An 18406-nucleotide genomic window follows, 5' to 3' on the forward strand; every position below is an offset into this window, starting at 1 on the left:
TTAATGCAGTGTGTAGTAACTACCATCGTGCTCCAACTGATGAACCAGTGACTGTGTCACTGGCATACAAGTCCCATTGATTCACGTCTGAAGTAAAGGCTGACATAAGTGGTTCAATCTCACAGAGGAACTGCACAAATTACAGAAACCCTTAATCCCACTGTCCCACTGAAAGCACCATTATGGGCATGTAAGTATCTTAAAAGAATAATGAAAATGGAAGAAGGTAGCAAAAACGGGGGCCGGTTTCACAACAATAACTGGTTTCTAAGGTTAGACCTGTTTCTTGTTTAGTTTAATGCAGACTGCTTCACAAAAACTGATTAACCAGTGACACTCAACATAAAAAGAGCAAAGAAATGTGAAAAAGTTTCTGAAGAACACCTTAAACCACTGGCAATATGCACCAGTGACAACATTGTTAGTGGTTTTCATTTGCCCAAGAAAACTATGCTCAGCATGAATGAAGAATTAATAGCAGCACAAATGCATGCCACATTAGGAAGCCCTGCTTATTATCATCATTATTATTATACTCTCCACTGAATTTTCCAAGCAAAATGTCTTTGTGACTGTTTGATTTTCCCAAAAGGCAACAATTTTCTGTTACAAAAGTTCTTCTCATTATAGTAAATGACTAAACAGATGAAGACAGACATCAATCTGAAGTCTGACTATTTAGTTATTCTAAGCCATAGACAAAGATGGCAGACAAAGCCATCTGCTGAGACCCCCCAACCGGTCTTAGCAGATATCCGCCCCTCCCTGAGCCTGGTTCTGCTGGAGGTGTCTTCCTGTCAAAAGGGAGTTTTTCCCTCACACTCTCGCCAAAGCGCTTGCTCATAGGGGGTCATATGGGGTTTTCTTTGTATTATTGTATGGTCTTTACCTTACAATGTAAAGCGCCTTAAGACAACTGTTGTTGTGATTTGGCACTATTTAAATAAAACTTAATTGAATTGAAAAGTTTTTTTAATGGTTTTGTAAAACCAATCCCTAATGACTGGATTCTATGAATACCCCTTCTTGGAAATGTTGTTTTCTGATTGTTTTTTACAGCAGGGTAATAAAATAGGACAGGATAAAGAGTTCAAGGAGTCTTATCAATGGGTGCCTCAACTCCAAAGTTACAGGACTGGTTGCCTGATACAATGGGACATATAGGATTGCATCATGGTTTAGACCTGTTTTCGGAACATGAGGAGGGCCTACACCATATTAGTCAGGTGGTTTTAACATTTTCGCTGATTAATACATACCTTTGCACTCAGTTGTGCCATAAACAGTGGACATTTGTCATACCTACCTCTAGTATTACAGTATATTGGGTGAAGGGCTTTAAACCACTTGCTGCAGCTTCTGTAGATAAGCCTGTGTAGTGAATGGCAGGCTCTGCTTCACTAGATGACTCCATGGAGCATAACACAAACCTATGCATGACAACAATAGTAATAAGTATTTCTTTTTGTCTTTATTTCTTCATTGCTCACAATCACTCAACATCTTTCAGTTAAAACTAGCGCTGGAACATTACAGAGGCCTGCAGCATAAGATGCATACCACGTAAACTGTACGGTCACTGGTTCAAAATAAAGACAGTGATTTAAAGCAATGGAAGCAGGCTGCTGGTGCACATCACATCCCAGTTTCTCCTACCACATTTGTGGCAGCTGAAAATAGTTTGTGCATTTAAAGACTCATATGTCTCTTTTCCATCCTAAGCAGTATGCCTCTAAGTCTTTAACCACACCTCCCTCTTTTCCCTTTTTACTTACCTCTCCACTGGGCCTGTATTATTTCGTGGTGTGCTCCAGTTAAAGCTAGCACTAGTTGGACCTGGTCTTCCCACAAGATTTAAATGGAGCTGGTCTGCTTCAGGTGGTGCACCTAAAGTTTGATACGAAGCTGATGCACTTGTTGTCGCACCAGCTACGTTAGCTGTTATAAGCCAGTAAGAGTAGTTGGTGAAGGGAGACAGACTAATGTCTTCAAAAGATTCAGGGCCTTAAAGTGGAAAGAACAAAGGAATAGGTAGGAAATTAATTTAGGGAAGAGAAAGACCAAAGAATATTTATACGTGTGTGATAAGCTGTGTTGATACATACTAAAAGGATAGCGACTTTGGACAGTATGCACTGACTGTCCATCCCTAATGAGTGTGTAGTTGAGTATGTGAGAGTTTGGGGAGTCCGGCGGATGCCAAGAAAGACGAATAGATGAGTAACTGAGTGCAACACCTACTGGTGCAGGCTGCTGGGAGGGTGCTGCCCAGAAAGAGACAAAAACAATGATATAAATAAACACACAAAATACAAATTAAAACTTAGAAAAAGTACTATGTTAACTTTCACACTGATGTACTGGGGATTACTGGCTGATTACTGGTATGTTGGTGCGCTGATGTGTGTGTTTATTAACATGTAAAACAGACCTTTAGTGCAGCCAAAGTGGTTCCCAGGATCGAAATGACTTGCCCCAAGTTGACATAAATCACATTTATCTCCAGTTACCAACAGCTTACATGCACAGATCCCTGTGTCCGGATGGCACGAACCATTGATGCTCCCCACTGGATCACATGCACAAGGATGGCATCTGTTTATTAAAAAGAGAAGAAAAACAAAGAAATCTAACTTTCATTTATAACTAAAAAGATATGGTTCACAGTAAGATGCAAAGACAAAAAAAATCAATACACAACATAACACTGGCATAAAAAAACTCTTGATCACTAAAATGATTTTAAGTGACATAATAAAATTCACACTCTGTAGTTTGATAACCACACAGTAGGAAAAAAAGTAACTTTGTAAATACTACTGACTGGGTGTGTTTCTGTATTGGGGTTGGGTACAAAAGAAAGCAAAGTGCATTGTTAAATCTATCTGCAAAAGTTTGCTCAACTGGGCATGTGTGAGAATGAAAGGTGGTGGATCTTTTCCCTAACACTGTGAGCGAGACTCTCACTGCCATCTAGCCCACCCACCACCCTAAATAGTAGCTGTGAAGCTAACTTTGCCAAAAAAACTGCATTTCCCCTCAAGTTGTCGAAGTGTGAGCGCTGGTGACTATATGTGTGTGTGTCTGGCGGTGCATGTGTCTGGGTCAGCAGTGTGGTGTTACCCTCACAGGGGATGGGAAGTGGGTGATCATCCGGCCAGCTACCTCACACCTTAGAGCGCGCGCATGCGCGCGCACACACACACACACACACACACACTTACAATAGTCTGCTTGCAGGAGGATTTTTGGCACACACTCACATGCACAGCACTCCAGCAGAGTAATACTGTACAATCCATGTTACTGTCACACACACATACAGACATTATCCATGTATGTTTTTTTTATTCTACAGCATATTGTACTCATATGTTCTCGGTTGCTCTCCCTCTCTCTCTCCTCTGTCGAAATCCCCCCCCCACCAACTACACACAAACACACACACACACGCACGCACACCCACAAAACTACACCTTCTTTATTGCTGTGTGAAAAGCCACAGCCTCATAACGAGCCGCAAATTTGTCCTGTCAACTGGTGCTCCCACAAACACACACGGAGGCACAAATACACACACATACAAATGCCATAGTGACTCGACCTTCACTCCATTCCCAAGGAGAAAGAAAACACCAACATCACACCCAGTCTTTCTTTTTTCATCAGCCTTCAAAGTACTGGATGTGTGCATTACTGAGAGAGAGAGGATTTAAGAGTACCGGCATATAGCATATATCATTTAACCAGATTTTTAACACAGTAAGGTGTTTGTGTAAAAATAAATAATAGAATAGCAAAAAGAAGTAATTTATTTAATTTTTGAGAAAATGTTCCAGCAACATGCACAATGTCATTGAGACATTTGTTTACTTTTATGCAACCAGTCTCAAACATGAGACAGGTACATAGGCTGTACCAAAAAAATTTATAGTACCAAATATCTTCTCATTACCATGAGATTCTGCATTTACATATAGTACTTTGCAAAAACCTTGAGCTATACCTAATTTTTTAATAATTTTTTTAAAGGGGCCAGATTTTTTGACCATTTTAATTTTTTTCATAGTGCTTTTCAGCAATAGGTTTGCAAACTTTATTGGAGATTTTCTTCTGGATTGTTTCAGAGGAATGTTTTGCAGTTTGTTAAGCCACTAAATACTGACCTATGAATCAATAATAAGTTATGTTATATTTAAAGTTATAACGTCGATTACATTTTTTCCCACAGTTTTTCGAGGACCAATTTTCAGCAAAAAAGTTGTGTATACAGGTTACACGGCAAGTTCTGACCCTGGAAATTCTGAATTTCGTGTTTTGGTTTGGTTTGTTTGCGACACGGTGTAACTGCCTTAAATCAGGAAAGAGGTACAACAGTGAGTATCTGCAGCCATCTGTAAAACACAGTGGAAGCTCTGACATGGTGTGAAGCTACATTTCAGTCTGGGGTGTTGTGGATATTAATAAAGTGGATGAAATTACGAACACAATAAAGTATGGTCAGATTCTGAAACCACCGTCCAATAACATGTGGAAAAGGATTCATTTTTCAGCATGGCGATGATCCTTTGGCCTCCCCTGAGCCTGGAATTATTCAACAGCTGGACTCAACATTATTCAAGTAGTGTTCAATCATCTTGACAGAGAATGGAACAAAAGGTAGTGAAGATTTAAACAAGAGTTTTGGATTGTTCTTTAAGAATCATGGGGAACTATTTCTGAAGACTACTTCAAAAAAATACAAGAACTCTTGCCTCCATATTTAAATACTTAAATATAAATACATGCGTTACTTGATATTTAGATTAATAAATCTTTATAGTGGAGAGACCAGGAGAGGATTAACGAGTAATAACTCATGACTTGGCTAGGCTTTTTTTCCTCTACAAGTGTGATACGAAAAAAAAAACCAACCAGCAACCAAACAACACCTGTTTAAATGATAATTCTGGATTTTGTTCATTAATGCCATTTGCAAAATCTGTCTGAGCATCTCTAATTTTCTTTTCGCATCGCTGATATTGCCCACTCAACTCACATCACCAACCCTGCTTTTCTCTCTTATGTTTTATTAGTCAAGTCTTTTCTTCCATGTGATTTTCTTTTCAAGTGTCCTTGCAAAGTAAACTCTATTACTGTTGCTTTTCCTCCCTCCATCGTCCGATCCCTCTCTACTGTGAGGAGATCTCAGCCACAGCCTGATCTCATCCTTTAATGTTTTAACACTGGAGAATACAGCAATCAGGCAAGGTCAGCTAACACACACACAAACACATACATACTGGATCACTAGTCAAACAGTTTGCGCACCATCTATCTGCTGTGACACCCTGTCGAGAGGAACGGATGTGCATGTGCGTACCACCATCACATGGAGGTTAAGTGTAAAGTAACATTTGTGTGTGTGTGTGTGTGTGTGTGTGTGTGTGCAAGACAGCCCGCAGGTAGAGACATGAGCGGTAAAGGTCAAAGCAGCTCTTAACTCATGTAAGTCATATGTCTGCCTACCAATCTGTAAACTGTCTTCACAGACACTGCATCTGCTGTTGTGTGTCAATTTGTGCATGAGATGTGTGTGTTTATACAAGTGGTGCAATTAATAGATAAACACTTATACTTACGTGCCCAGACCAGGGTTAAATCCAAAAAACATCTCACGACACTGGTCACAACGTCGGCCTCCCACTGAGGGATGGGCACACACACACTGTCCAGTCTGGCTTTCACAACTGCGATGCAACGCTCCAATGGGGTGGCAGTCACATTCCAAACATATATCCTGATCCGGAGAAAAGTAATAGCCTGCGAAAAGATAAGTATAACATAAAGTAATGAGCATGCAATTAATTATACACTGCAGTCTTTTGATATGAGTCTGACAGCTCAAGGGTCATTTCCTTAATAAGAATAATAAACAAAATATAGAATAAGAAACTTAATTTGTCCTAAAAATTTGTTGAGACTTACAGCAGTCAAGATATGACTCATTGATACAATAACTAAAAGACCAAAATAGGTAAAGGTAAAAAATTATACTAAAAAAGGAAACATATTTAAACACAACAAAGTGGAAGAAAGCTTGACATACATGCAGTGGACCAGTGTGTCTATTACACACTTTTCTGTGATATCTGTGCAGGCTTACTTGTTGTTCCTAGAGTATTTAAAAGGCAGAGCCTTAAGTTTTCAGGCCCCTCCTCAATGGAACCAGCTTCCAGTTTGGATTCAGGAGAAAGACACTCTCTCTACTTTGAAGGTTAGGCTTAAAACTTTCATTTTTGCTAAAGCATATAGTTAGGGCTGGATCAGGTGACCCTGAATCCTCCCTTAGTTATGGGAGTGTAGGCTGCTGGAGGATTCCCATGATTCATTGAGTATTTCTTCTTCAGTCACCTTTCTCACTTACTATGTGTTAATAGACTTCTCTGTATTGAATCATACTTGTTATTAATCTCTGGCTCTACAACATGTCTTTTATCCTGTCTTCCTTCTCTCTCCCCAACCTGTCGTGGCAGATGGCCCCTCCCCTCCCTGAGCCTGGTTCTGCCGGAGGTTTCTTCCTGTTAAAAGGGAGTTTTTCCTTCCCACTGTTGCCAAAGTGCTTGCTCATAGGGCATCATATGATTGTTGGGTTTTTCTCTGTATGTATTATTGTAGGTCTACCTTACAATATAAAGCGTCTTTAGGTGACTGTTGTTGTGATTTTTGTGCTGTATAAATAAAATTGAATTGAATTGAATTGAAACTTGGGTTGAAATATGATAGAATGTAGAGGTTAAATCTAAAATGAATGCAGGTATTGTGGTATGAGATGGCAAAGATTTTCTGTATTTGTCCTTGTGGCGGTGTAGTTGAACGCGAGGTTAGAGAAAGTGTTCTGCTGCATGTCCAGAAAGTGGTGCAGAGCGTGGTCAGGATGCATTAATTATCCACCTCCATTTTCCATAGCCACAGTAATTTAGATGACCTCTGCATCTGCTGACGGAGGAATCCAAACAATGTTTTGACTAAAAAGCAACAGCAATGACAAATTCCGACACCAAGTACCATGTACAAATTCTAGCAGTTAGCAGTTCAACATTCCTTCACTGTAACGTGTCTGGTATCACACAAATTTTCAATCACAGTGAGTGCAATCTCCCCATATTTCTTCTTACTGGTCAGATCAACTTTCTGGAAAGTCCTGAAGCCAGCTATGGTCACACTGGGAATGTGAGGATGGCAACATCTTGCTGCAACACTCCGGAGGCACATCAAAATACACTCAGTGGGTTTTCCTCTGCTTCTAAATCAGCTCACCAACCCTGTTCGTGTTATTTTTCAAACATTTCATATTCCTCATGATGATTGGTTTAACAGCTCCTGTGCTGGAACCCCAGTAGGTCCCTAGGAGGTATAACCGTCCATGCAATCAGCTATTGATCAGCTATTCAGCTATTGCTTCTCTGTTGCCACAAATGTAATGTAAAAAGAAATTTAAAAAATATTTAGCTTCTTTATTCTTTGCTTAATTTTCTTTTTACTTTTTGAAAATCCACATGATAATGCTTGATGTTTTGTAAAACATCATCAACATTTGTCATTCAAAGACCAGGATATGCTATTGGTAGATTTAACGTCAAGCATTCATGTCATATTGCATCGAAAATAATCAATCCAAACCTATATCGCCTTTTATTTGTTTCCCAAAAGTTTTTTGATAGAGAAATGCTCCGGTGAGAAACAGAAACAGCCAATGGTAGAAACCCTGTAAGAGCACAATTGTCTGTTGCATATGCCAAACAATGTCGACTATGATTCATTTTTTTCAGAACTACACTAATGACATCAAAATGTCATTGATTTTGAGCACAACTGCTGTCATTTTGAAATAACCACTTGATGCCACTGCTAATAACTAAACTGAGCCACCGTTTGTCATTTATTTGTAATAATATTTAACACAAAACCAATAACTGTGTCTGAGGTTGCATTAAGCACTAAGGTTCCAAATCACAAATCAATTCAGTTTATTTTTCTCAAGGCCGGCCAGATGATAAACAAATTAGATATTCTATTTAGCCACTTGGGCAAGAAATACTGAATGGCCGTCATGAGTTGGCAGTTAAGGAAATTAAAACAGGCAGGTTGCAGGAAAGGAAGTGGAAATGCATTGAAATATCAGCATGATCAGACATTATAGCACAATTATACATCTGTTTCCTTATAACCACAAAGAATGTGACAGCTTTTATCTTTATGTCTACTTCATTATTTATTTATTCATTATTTTTACACATTTTAATCAACACATCAATTCCCAACTTGTCATTGTAAACTTAACAATGATAAAAAGGTTCTTCTTCTTCACTGACACTATACGTAATCTGCAACCTCTTGTCCTGCAACACTAACCCAAACAGGTGCACAACTGAAGGATGCTTTTTCCTTCCTTTTATTCGCTGTGATGCTTATGGTTGATTCCTGGTAGAAATAGGGCAGTTCTTGAATGGCTGAAGAATGCAAAAGCTTTAGGCCTGAAACACCCGCCCTCCTTTTTTCCAAAATTCAGAGTCATTTTATGGTGAACGTTGATGCTATAGTTATTTGTGAAAGTTGCTTATCATTTTTTTCATCCCTTCTTTCGAACTCACCAGGTCGGCAGCTACTGCAGTCCTTTCCATAGCGTGTTGGGATACAAACACATTGACCTGTGGCACTGTCGCAGACTGACCCACTGACTGTTCCTTTAGGGTGACACATACAGGGTACACAGCCGTGGGACAAACCCTCTAATAGGACACAAAACAACATCAGTAGGGCTGAATAAATTTGCACTTTGTAAATAATTTGTTAACAATTTTGTTTCATTTGAGTGTTTTATTATTGGGTGAAAAATAAATCTGTAACTAATCATGGATTTAAGTTGCAGTTCGGGGTTCTCTTACTCTCAGCGTCTAAAGTCTGGTTATAGTAGTTGTGAGCACAGTTGGTGCACTGCACTCCCTCTACTCCCTCCTTGCATGGGCACTGTCCGGTCTGCATATCACACACACCCCCTGAAACCGCTCCACTGATGTCACACACACACGGCAGACAGCCCAGAGAGTTTCGCTGCTCCAGGGTGTGAAAACCATGACGGCAAGAATCACAGCGACGGCCTTCTACATGTTCCTGAAAAAAGAAAGACGGAACAAATGTGGAAAGAAAGATTTCATACTAAATTTGTAACTCAAAGTATCAGGGCTGGACAAAAAATTGTCAGGAGCCAAGGGTTAAACCGGTCTGTCTGACTCCACATGCACGCACGCACGCGCGCACACACACACACACACACGCACACACACACACGCACACACACACACACACACACACACACACACACACACACACACACACACACACACACACACACACACACTCTATAGCAATAATGCATTATTTTCCTTTTTGTGCTTCTATCATTCAATCTATATCAGTATTATATTAATAATCAGAAGATCAAAGCCAAACATTTTACTACAGAAAATACAGAAGTCATAATTTCCTGACGTTTAACTCCAATTTTTGCTTTATAACTACATAACATAATTTTTATGGAAGTCGATGTCTAAAACATTGTAAAAATGTCATACATGCCTTACACACACACTGCCCTGTGTAAGGATCACAGTCTGTCCCGGGTACTGTCCCCTCCTGTGAGCAGTCGCAGGGGGCACAGGATCCTTCCAGCCTTAAACCAAACAGACCTCTACCGCATGAGTCACATCGCAGGCCACCGACTCCAGGTTTGCACTCACACTGGCCCCCCTCAGGTTCACAGAATGGACTGAGGGAACCCAGAGGGTCACAGTCACATGGCATGCAGCCGTCTGGGTGGGAAAGGTTCCAATAACCAAACTCACAGTGGTCACATGAAAGGCCTGCGATGAAAACAGGAGTGAGAGAGGGAGATAAAGAAAGAAAAATGGGAAACAAGAAAAAAATAAATAAAATTGATGATCGCTTGTTCACCAACTAGCAGTTAGCACTCCTCTGTTTGCAGACCTTTGTATGAGCGAGTAAGTGTATGTGTCTGTCTAAGCGAGAGAGAGCAAGAGAAATGGTGGGTGAGTGTATAAAACTGCCATCATTAGGGCCAGGCCCTCTACATATGATGGATCACTTACCTAAGGCCAAACACTTAATTTTACTGAGCAGAAAATAAATAAATTAAGCAACTACAAGAAAAGAATGAAGGGGGGAAAAATAGGAAATGGAAGGATGGAAAAATGATCAGATTAATATAAAAAATAATTTTAAAAATATGATCTTTTGTAAAACAGGAAAAGTTGAGTTATCTTTAAAGGCCAAAAAGAGCAATAGAGTAAAACACTAAATTAACATTTCAGTTTAGTTATTAGTCTTAATTAACTTTCAAATTGATTAGGTCAGCATTTCATTACGCCATTATTAAATATTACTCCTTTCATTCTTTTTGTTAAGTTTATTATTTGCAAGTTTTTATAGTAAAAACAATCTTAGGCTATACGACTAGTTAAACTATGCAGTGTGTGCATGCAGGGCTTATTTGAATACGCCATACGTATTCCATGACAGGCAATCTGTCCCTAAATGGATACCCGGGGGCAAAGCAGTCATCATAGCCGTTTATAAGGGAGCGTGTGTTCATATGTGGGTGGGTATGAAAGTGTGTGCACACACACACATTAATAATAACATACCTGTACATCTGTGTTAATGTGTGTGCGTGTGTGGGACCTATTCTATGTGTGGCCGACACTTGGCATTTCCCCTGGTCTGCCCATTTTAATGATTTTATAGATATGAATTTATATCTCTCCATATATCATATTTTACAGTAGTGAAATGAAGATATGTGTCAGTGTGTGTAGAGTGTAAATGTCCAACTGAGTGTATTAGCGGTAAATATGCAGGCTGGCAGACTGATGGTTACAAACCTAACAATGATTTGATATATTGTACTCAAGGTAGATTTTCCCCAATAAAATGATATAATTTATAACGAATCATACACTTATAACAAAAACATCACTTACAAAGTGTTCTCTTTTAGGGCAGTGACCTGACCAACTCACCATTTACGAATCATATTTTCGCAATTAGACTTTCGATAAACAAACAGAAAAAAGGGGGGGGGGAAAGAGATCAATAAAAGGGACCGAAAAGTGAGAACATTAGAGAACAGCCTGTGTTAGAAGATATTAGATCAGAACAGAAAGGATGTAATTTTGTTCTGAGGTGTCCACGTGTGCATATTTGTGTGTGTGTTGTTCGGGACATGGCCAGCCCTTTTATCAGTAGCCAGCTGGTTAACAGGCTCATGCATCACCATTTCAAACACTATTATGTACACACTGCACTCTGGCACCTTGTTATGAGTGTGCATGTGTTTCTGCATGTGTGTATCTGAGTCTCCGTGCACACATTTCAATTCCGTCCTTCTGAAGCTTGCCTGCCATTGCTCTACTCAAAGTATCAGCTTGGCGATAATAAATTGCCATAATCAAATCTCATTTCTGAAAAATACCTGTGGGAGCAACCAAACAAACAAGGACAGAAAAAAACCCTAAATGGGTCTTGTAAGAAGGAGTGTGAAAAATACAAGGGGCTGCAGCAGTTTGTTTTAATCAACTTGGCATTGAATTAGAGATTTAAATACCAGCTTAGTCCTTGATGGGTTGCGTGCACACACACACACACACACACACACACACACACACAAAGAAACTCTTATAATTTACAATACATAGCTAAGCAAAGACAAAAGTGCATGAACACATTCATACATTTTTTTTTTAAACATACACATAAACACAAACAAACACACACTTATACACATGCCCGCACTCACACACGCAATGTGGACCCTTGATAGCAAAGCTTAGCAATAACCATGATGCGTTGAGTTGAGGAGCGTTGGCCGGTTTTGCATTTCATATGAGCCTGGTCTTCAAAGACACACAGGGGAGAGAGTGAAACCATTTATCACAAAGAGAAGCACGACGGCTGGAAGCACCGCCAGCAGAAAAGCCTGTTTATTTTGGCTGCCACAACAGTTTGGGATATGAGTGTGCGTGTGTGTGTGTGTTCATCAGTGTGCATGTTTTGTCATCTGGACCCAGTATACCCACTTCTTTTGGTTTTGCGTACACCTCAATATGCACTCCTATGTATTAATTAAGATGCTGCTACTGGACAATTAAATAACCATTGGAATAAAGAAACTGTTAAAAAGTTATTAACAAAGTTATTAAGGACATTTTGTGAAAAAAAATGTAAATCACAGATTTTTTTTTTAGCTGATATGATTTGCTGTTGTGGTAACATACCAAGGTCAAACGACAGCTGATCTTACCCTTTAATCAGCATATTATTTTAACTCAGCATTCAACTTCAATGCTTGACTTTCATGAAAAGGATCTAGGAAGATGCCTAAAAAACTTATGTTTTACACCTACACATAAAGAGTACTGTTGACAGAAGCAGCTTCAACAGTCTTCTCTGACAGATGCACACACAAACAACTTTAAACGTGAGATTTTGATTTTCTTTCAAAAACAAGACATTCACCATTTACACCTGTAAAAACTGAGCTTTCTTTTTACCTGTGACATGGGGTTTACAAAGGCACTGTCCTGTGTAACGGTTGCAGCTGGAAACTGCCCCTGTAGAGGTTCTCATGACGCCCATGTCATTGCAGTTACAGGAACTGCAACCATTTGGATTTGAGGCTGTGAGACCAAACCAACCAGGCAAACAGTCTGCACACTGACGGCCTGTTACTGCAGCTTTACAGTGACACTGACCTCCTATCTGAAAGTACAAACGGAGAAAGAGGGAAAAATTTTAATCACAGATTAAAGTGATAAAGCGGTATTTTACTTTCTTCTTCTTTTCTAATGTTTCTAATATAAATATGAATATTAAATAATAAAATGTAAGTATTCTAAGATTATAAATGTGAAAGTTACGCATTTCAAAACAGAGTCAAGGAACCAAATCACTTCACTTTGCACGGACAGATCAAGGTTGAAGTGAATTTGTATTTGCTGATGCTTAAAAGGTGTCACCAAATCAGCGTGCTATTTCCTTCTCAGCAATCGCAATAGGTCTTGCAATGTTTTTTGTAAAATTATTACTTCAAAGAATGTAATTTATAATTACAATAGTCTTAATATGCACATCCTGTATTGATTATTAAGATCGTTCTATATTGAATGTAATGGTGTCTACCTGCACACAGTCCATTCTGCCGTTGACCGTTCCAGGAGTGTAACAGTCACAAGGCTGGCACACATCAACTGAAGTGGGATCACGGTCCTCGAGCCTGAAAAACCCACTTATACACTGCTCACAGTTCTTACCTGATAGGAAACATGGAGAAACAAGGCGATAAAGGGTGAAAAAAAAAAGTCAATAGATAAATCACACAGAGCACAAAAGAGATACCTGTGCTGAAAATGTCCAGTTTTAACCATAATTGTTTAAATGGAAAGGTGCTTTTTAGCCTGATGAAAAAAATATAAAAAGTATTGCATGATTGAATTTACACATAAGAGGGATTTGAGGCTATAAGACCGAACCGAAAGGGATAAGAATGATTAAATTTACCAGTGTCTTTACATTTATCAGTATCTATAAGGACAAAAACAAAGTGAAATTTAAGACACCCCATGAAAATTAGTAAAATGCATCCACACGAAGAAAACACAATAAAATGACCTCAGTAAACAAATTCCAGATGACTTCTCAGTATCAATCAATAGTTTTAGGTACTGAATACAACATTCATTTCTTTTTATTTATTTATTTTTAAAGAGAATAAAGTCTGCTTTAGGTTATCACTGGAGTCATCTGATTATACAACTCTAATGTAACAAAAGATACGAGAGTTAAATTGTTTTACTGTTACAACAAATTGTGGGTTTCTCATTTACACTCGCCTTAGCTCTGCTCAGATTAGGCTATGTAATTGAGCAACATCAACATAATGCACTTGAAGGGTGTTTCTACAATCAATCATTTTTTAAATCTTCTACAGGTGTGGGAAAGTCATTTTCCCAAGGGGCCACGTTAGAAACTGGGACTATCGTGGAGGACCACACCAATAATCTTATAAAGAGATAACGTTAATATTGAGGAGAACTGAGTTCTTAATAGTGTGGCCCTTTACAACACTCATAGTGTCTTATCTCGTCCTTTGGAAAAATTAACTGGGTTTTCAATATTTGCATTTGTAAATGTTTTATTGATTCGTTTATACTGAAGAGAAGACAGGAAAGCTGGGAGAAAGACCTGTGGAAGACACTAAACAGCCTTGGGGTGGATTCAAACCTAGGCGTTTGCATTAGCCATACAGCATATAGTTTGCCTTTGCTAAATCTGTACCTGTGGTGTTGTGCATGCAGTTGTCGCAGACACCTCCTCCTCCTCGATAATGCTCATCTGGATGGTCATCAGCTAAGACATCATAATGACAGGAGAGGGCATGGCCGTGACACTGACAAGGTCGGCAGTTCATAGGCTGGAGCTGATCACCTGACCTGAATGGCTTGTCATTGTAGAGTGGTGCACAGCTTTCGCACTGTGAAGCACAATTACACCGCGTAAATATATATGGATGTACATTTTTGATTTGTGTACGGTGACATACTTTAAACTGTACATATAAGTAATATAATACATTTAATATCACACCCATGTTAAAAAAATAATTTATTAACAGAAACTTGAACCCTACACAGCTGTCATAGCGTGAAAATACATATTCACTCAAAAAGACAAAAAAAAACTAAAACAAAACAAAACTGTACAGAAAAATCATCCCATAAAAAGTGAAATGTTTGCTTTTATAAAACAAAGAGTGATATCAGGATGGTAAAAACTGGAGAAAATAAATGAGCAAGTGGAGAAAAAATAAAAATTGTAAAATTGAAGGCCCACTGAAATTTTTAATCTAACGAGAGAAGAATAATACACATAATGGCACATAATACTGATGTATTCTCTGCTATATTAGAAATAAAAACACTACATTCAACCACACATAGACACACACACACATGCAGAGAGCATAGGGAAATCACTGCTACTAATGAGGAATGACTTGTAACTGCCAGCGCTCTCAGAGTCCCACTTTCATGTCAAAATAAACATACCAAGGTGTGTGTGGTTGTGTGTGTGTGTGATAAAAAATGCATTTTTTTGTAGCAGAGTGCAGCAGAGGCGAGAAGCAGCAAGTACAAGCCCTTTGATTTTGTTCAGCAGTCAGTACAAATTATAGTGGACAAGGGGGGCTTCAAATGGTGGGATTAAAAATGTATTAAAAAACACAGGAGTTCCTCCCATGTGTGACACATGCAGACCTGTACTGGGCCTATTATGTATGACACACAGAGGAGAAGGGAAGCCAGGGGAAGGGAGAGGGAGGGGGAGAGAGTAGATCAAAATGGGGAAAGAGGTTCCTATTTCGTGCTGCATGCGAGTGAATGGAGTAAAAGTAAAAAGGAACTGAAAAACTGATGGGAACAGAAGAGGAAGCAAAGCCCAGAAATAATCCATAAGCAGGGGACAATGTGGGGCATAAAAGGAGACAAACAACAAGAAGCAATGGATACATGAATAAAATTAATGCCAGCATAATTACAACATGCACAAGGTCCGCACAAGGATCCACTTATCAAAAAAGTGCTTCATAGTTCTACAAGTGGCACCATTGCAGTTTGGTGTCAAATTTTAGATTACATCTAACAATTAAAACAAATAAATGTTTGCAGTCAGCATCAAGAGGACTGCTGACTGCTTGATTGGCTGATTATTAGCACAAGTTAGTGAAACAGCAAGAAAATTCTCTTCAAATGTGATGTATATATTCAATCATCAACACAGAGAAACAACAACAGACAAAAAGAAACAAGTCTACAAGGACACACACAGACACAACTACACACAGGCAGGGGTATGTCTTGGGACACGTAATTCCACAGGAGCACTGAGCTGTTTGCATGTCCCTGTTTGTTCTGTCACTCTGCCTGCTCATCTGTCTGCCATGCTGTTTGGCCTGAGGTCCATCTGATGTCTTACCTACAATAAGTTCCCTCCTGTACGTTTGTCCATGCTTTTTTTCTCTTTCTGCCCATCTGTCTGTGCTTTCCTGTCTGCCTATCAGCATCTCTATGCCCCAAACCGTTTCACATATCAAAGGTACTTTTCTTTCTGCACTCCAAATAGAAAAACCTCACTACATCTCACTCTTCGTCTTATCCGCTGGGGATGAGTCCAAGAGCGGGAGTTTTCCACTCTTCTATCACTCTTTCATTCCTCTTTTTGCCTCCTCTACCTCTGTGTCTCCTCTATCTTCCCACACTTCCTTCCTTCATTTCCCCTCTATCTGAAAAACAAATCACTCTGTACATCTCTCCCCGCTTCCCACCTCTCCCATTCCTCACTCCCTTCCCCCTGTCTCTACTGTCCCCCAACTGCTTGTTCTCATAGCCACAGTGAGTATGTGAGCAGGAAATATTACCATACCAAATGAAAGGGGGAGTTTTTTTTTCTTTCTTCTCTTTTCTTTTCATTCAACATTGCGTTACCTTCTCTCTCTCCCTGCCTGCTAATTAGTCGAGGGACTGGTGTTTGGCAGTTAAAAGAAGAGCGCAAACGTTCATTCTCTTCCTCATACAAAAGGTTTTGATGGCGCTCCATCATCTGCACACAGTACTCACAGCAAAAAAAAAAAAGAACAGCACATAAGACTGAGTTTAAGTTCCTTTAATTCTATTTGCTTTAATCTTTTGCATATAGTCACTGCAATGTGAACCCAAAACAACAGAAAAAAGTTATTTACTAATCTAATTGTTGAGTTTGGCATTTCTGTTAGTGAATACATTTTTTTAATCACATGACTCTTTATTGTCATTGTTTTTCTTTTTCAACAGTTTCATGACAGAACATTCATTCCAGCTCAATGCAAAGACAAAAAACATAGAGTTAAGCTAAAGGGTGCATGTGTGTGAGTATGAATGAAAGTGTGTGTTTTGGACTGTGAAGCCAAGGAGAGGATAACATCTTATTTTCACTCTTGAATGTTTGGACAAAACCTGCTGAGTGAGGAGACTACTGTAATGGACATTTAGATGGCCTGTCATAGGCAACTGTGTATGTTTGTGTATGTATGTGTGTGTGTGTGTGTGTGTGTGTAGGCAAGTGTGTGTCTGTATGTGTATGTGTAAAGCTGCTGGGACAACTCATCTTATCCTAAATGCCATGACCAATTTCACGCTCTCACTGGAAAGGTCGTGGCACTGGCTTGTGTATGTGTGAGCAAATTTGTGTGTACATATCCACGTTGTGTGTATCTAAAGTTAACCCAGTTAACCCCTGTGCAGGTGAAAATCTGCTGCTGAGGCACACTTGAGCCACAGAGATCCTGGACAATGCCACTTAATGTCACTAGCCATCAATATCTCTCAGACACATGGATAAAAACAGAAAAACATGTTCAATGTCCAATTCAGAGGGCACATATTATATATAAATACAAAACACTTCTACAATTTCCAGGATGGCAACTTCTATTCTAATCACAGTTTTTCTACTATGTTTGAGCATATCTGGCACCAGAGAAATCTAGGTCGCAGGTTGATGATTGATTTCATAATAATTTCATCACATCTACAGCTGTATGGCTTGAGAGGAGAGAGGAGCGCTGAGCTGTTAACCGATCACCACATAGTGATACATAGTTGGACCAGTGGCAGTGCAAGATGTCAGTTGGCTTGGCATAGTGAAATATATTATAGAGCATCTGGCAAAAGGCCTGATCCAAGACATCTTCAACATCCATCCAAAAAAGTGGAATTTCAACAGCACACTGAAGGATGTTTTGGGGCTGTTCTGGTTGATGTGCCACCGCAACATTTTGTGGAAGTTTGGGACAGTGCCTTTGGATTTGCAAACTGAGGTGGTAGTCACCGTTCTTTAGACCACACGTCTCCACCTCCCCTGAGAAGAGTCAACCAATTCTCTGAAGCTCAGATTCAGTAGGATCAATTTGCATCTTGGGCATGAAACACTGCTCCAATGGATATTCAAGGGAAGAACACATGTACCTGTGTTTTGTGGACTTGGAAAAAGTTTTTGACCTCATGTCTTAGCGTCTTCTGTGAGGAGTGCTCAGGAAGAATTGGGTACTGGGCCCATTGCAATGGGGCCATTTCAGTTCCTGTATATGTTCCATAAGAAACTGGTTTGCATTGCTGGACTCATTCCCAGTGGGTGTTGGACTCTGCCAGGGATGCTCCTATCCACTAATTCAATTAATAAGTTATTACTTTTTATGGACAGAGTTTCTAGGTGCTGTGAAGAGGTGTCCAATTTGGTTGCCTTAGGATCTTGTTTTTGC

General features: G+C 39.4%; 1 protein-coding gene across 1 annotated transcript in view; it reads right to left on the reverse strand.

Annotated features, from left to right (window-relative positions):
- The window catches only part of ush2a (Usher syndrome 2A (autosomal recessive, mild)), a 208171-nt gene that overhangs the window by 146169 nt on the left and 43596 nt on the right, over window positions 1–18406 (reverse strand). Inside the window, 11 exon segments of the mRNA XM_025907082.1 lie at window positions 1307–1430; window positions 1776–2004; window positions 2106–2264; window positions 2432–2595; window positions 5622–5802; window positions 8634–8771; window positions 8928–9153; window positions 9619–9902; window positions 12609–12816; window positions 13237–13367; window positions 14392–14587. Of these exon segments, the coding sequence (XP_025762867.1) occupies window positions 1307–1430; window positions 1776–2004; window positions 2106–2264; window positions 2432–2595; window positions 5622–5802; window positions 8634–8771; window positions 8928–9153; window positions 9619–9902; window positions 12609–12816; window positions 13237–13367; window positions 14392–14587 (2040 nt within the window).

This window comes from Oreochromis niloticus, linkage group LG1, assembly GCF_001858045.2.
Source record: "Oreochromis niloticus isolate F11D_XX linkage group LG1, O_niloticus_UMD_NMBU, whole genome shotgun sequence".
NCBI lineage: Eukaryota > Metazoa > Chordata > Actinopteri > Cichliformes > Cichlidae > Oreochromis > Oreochromis niloticus.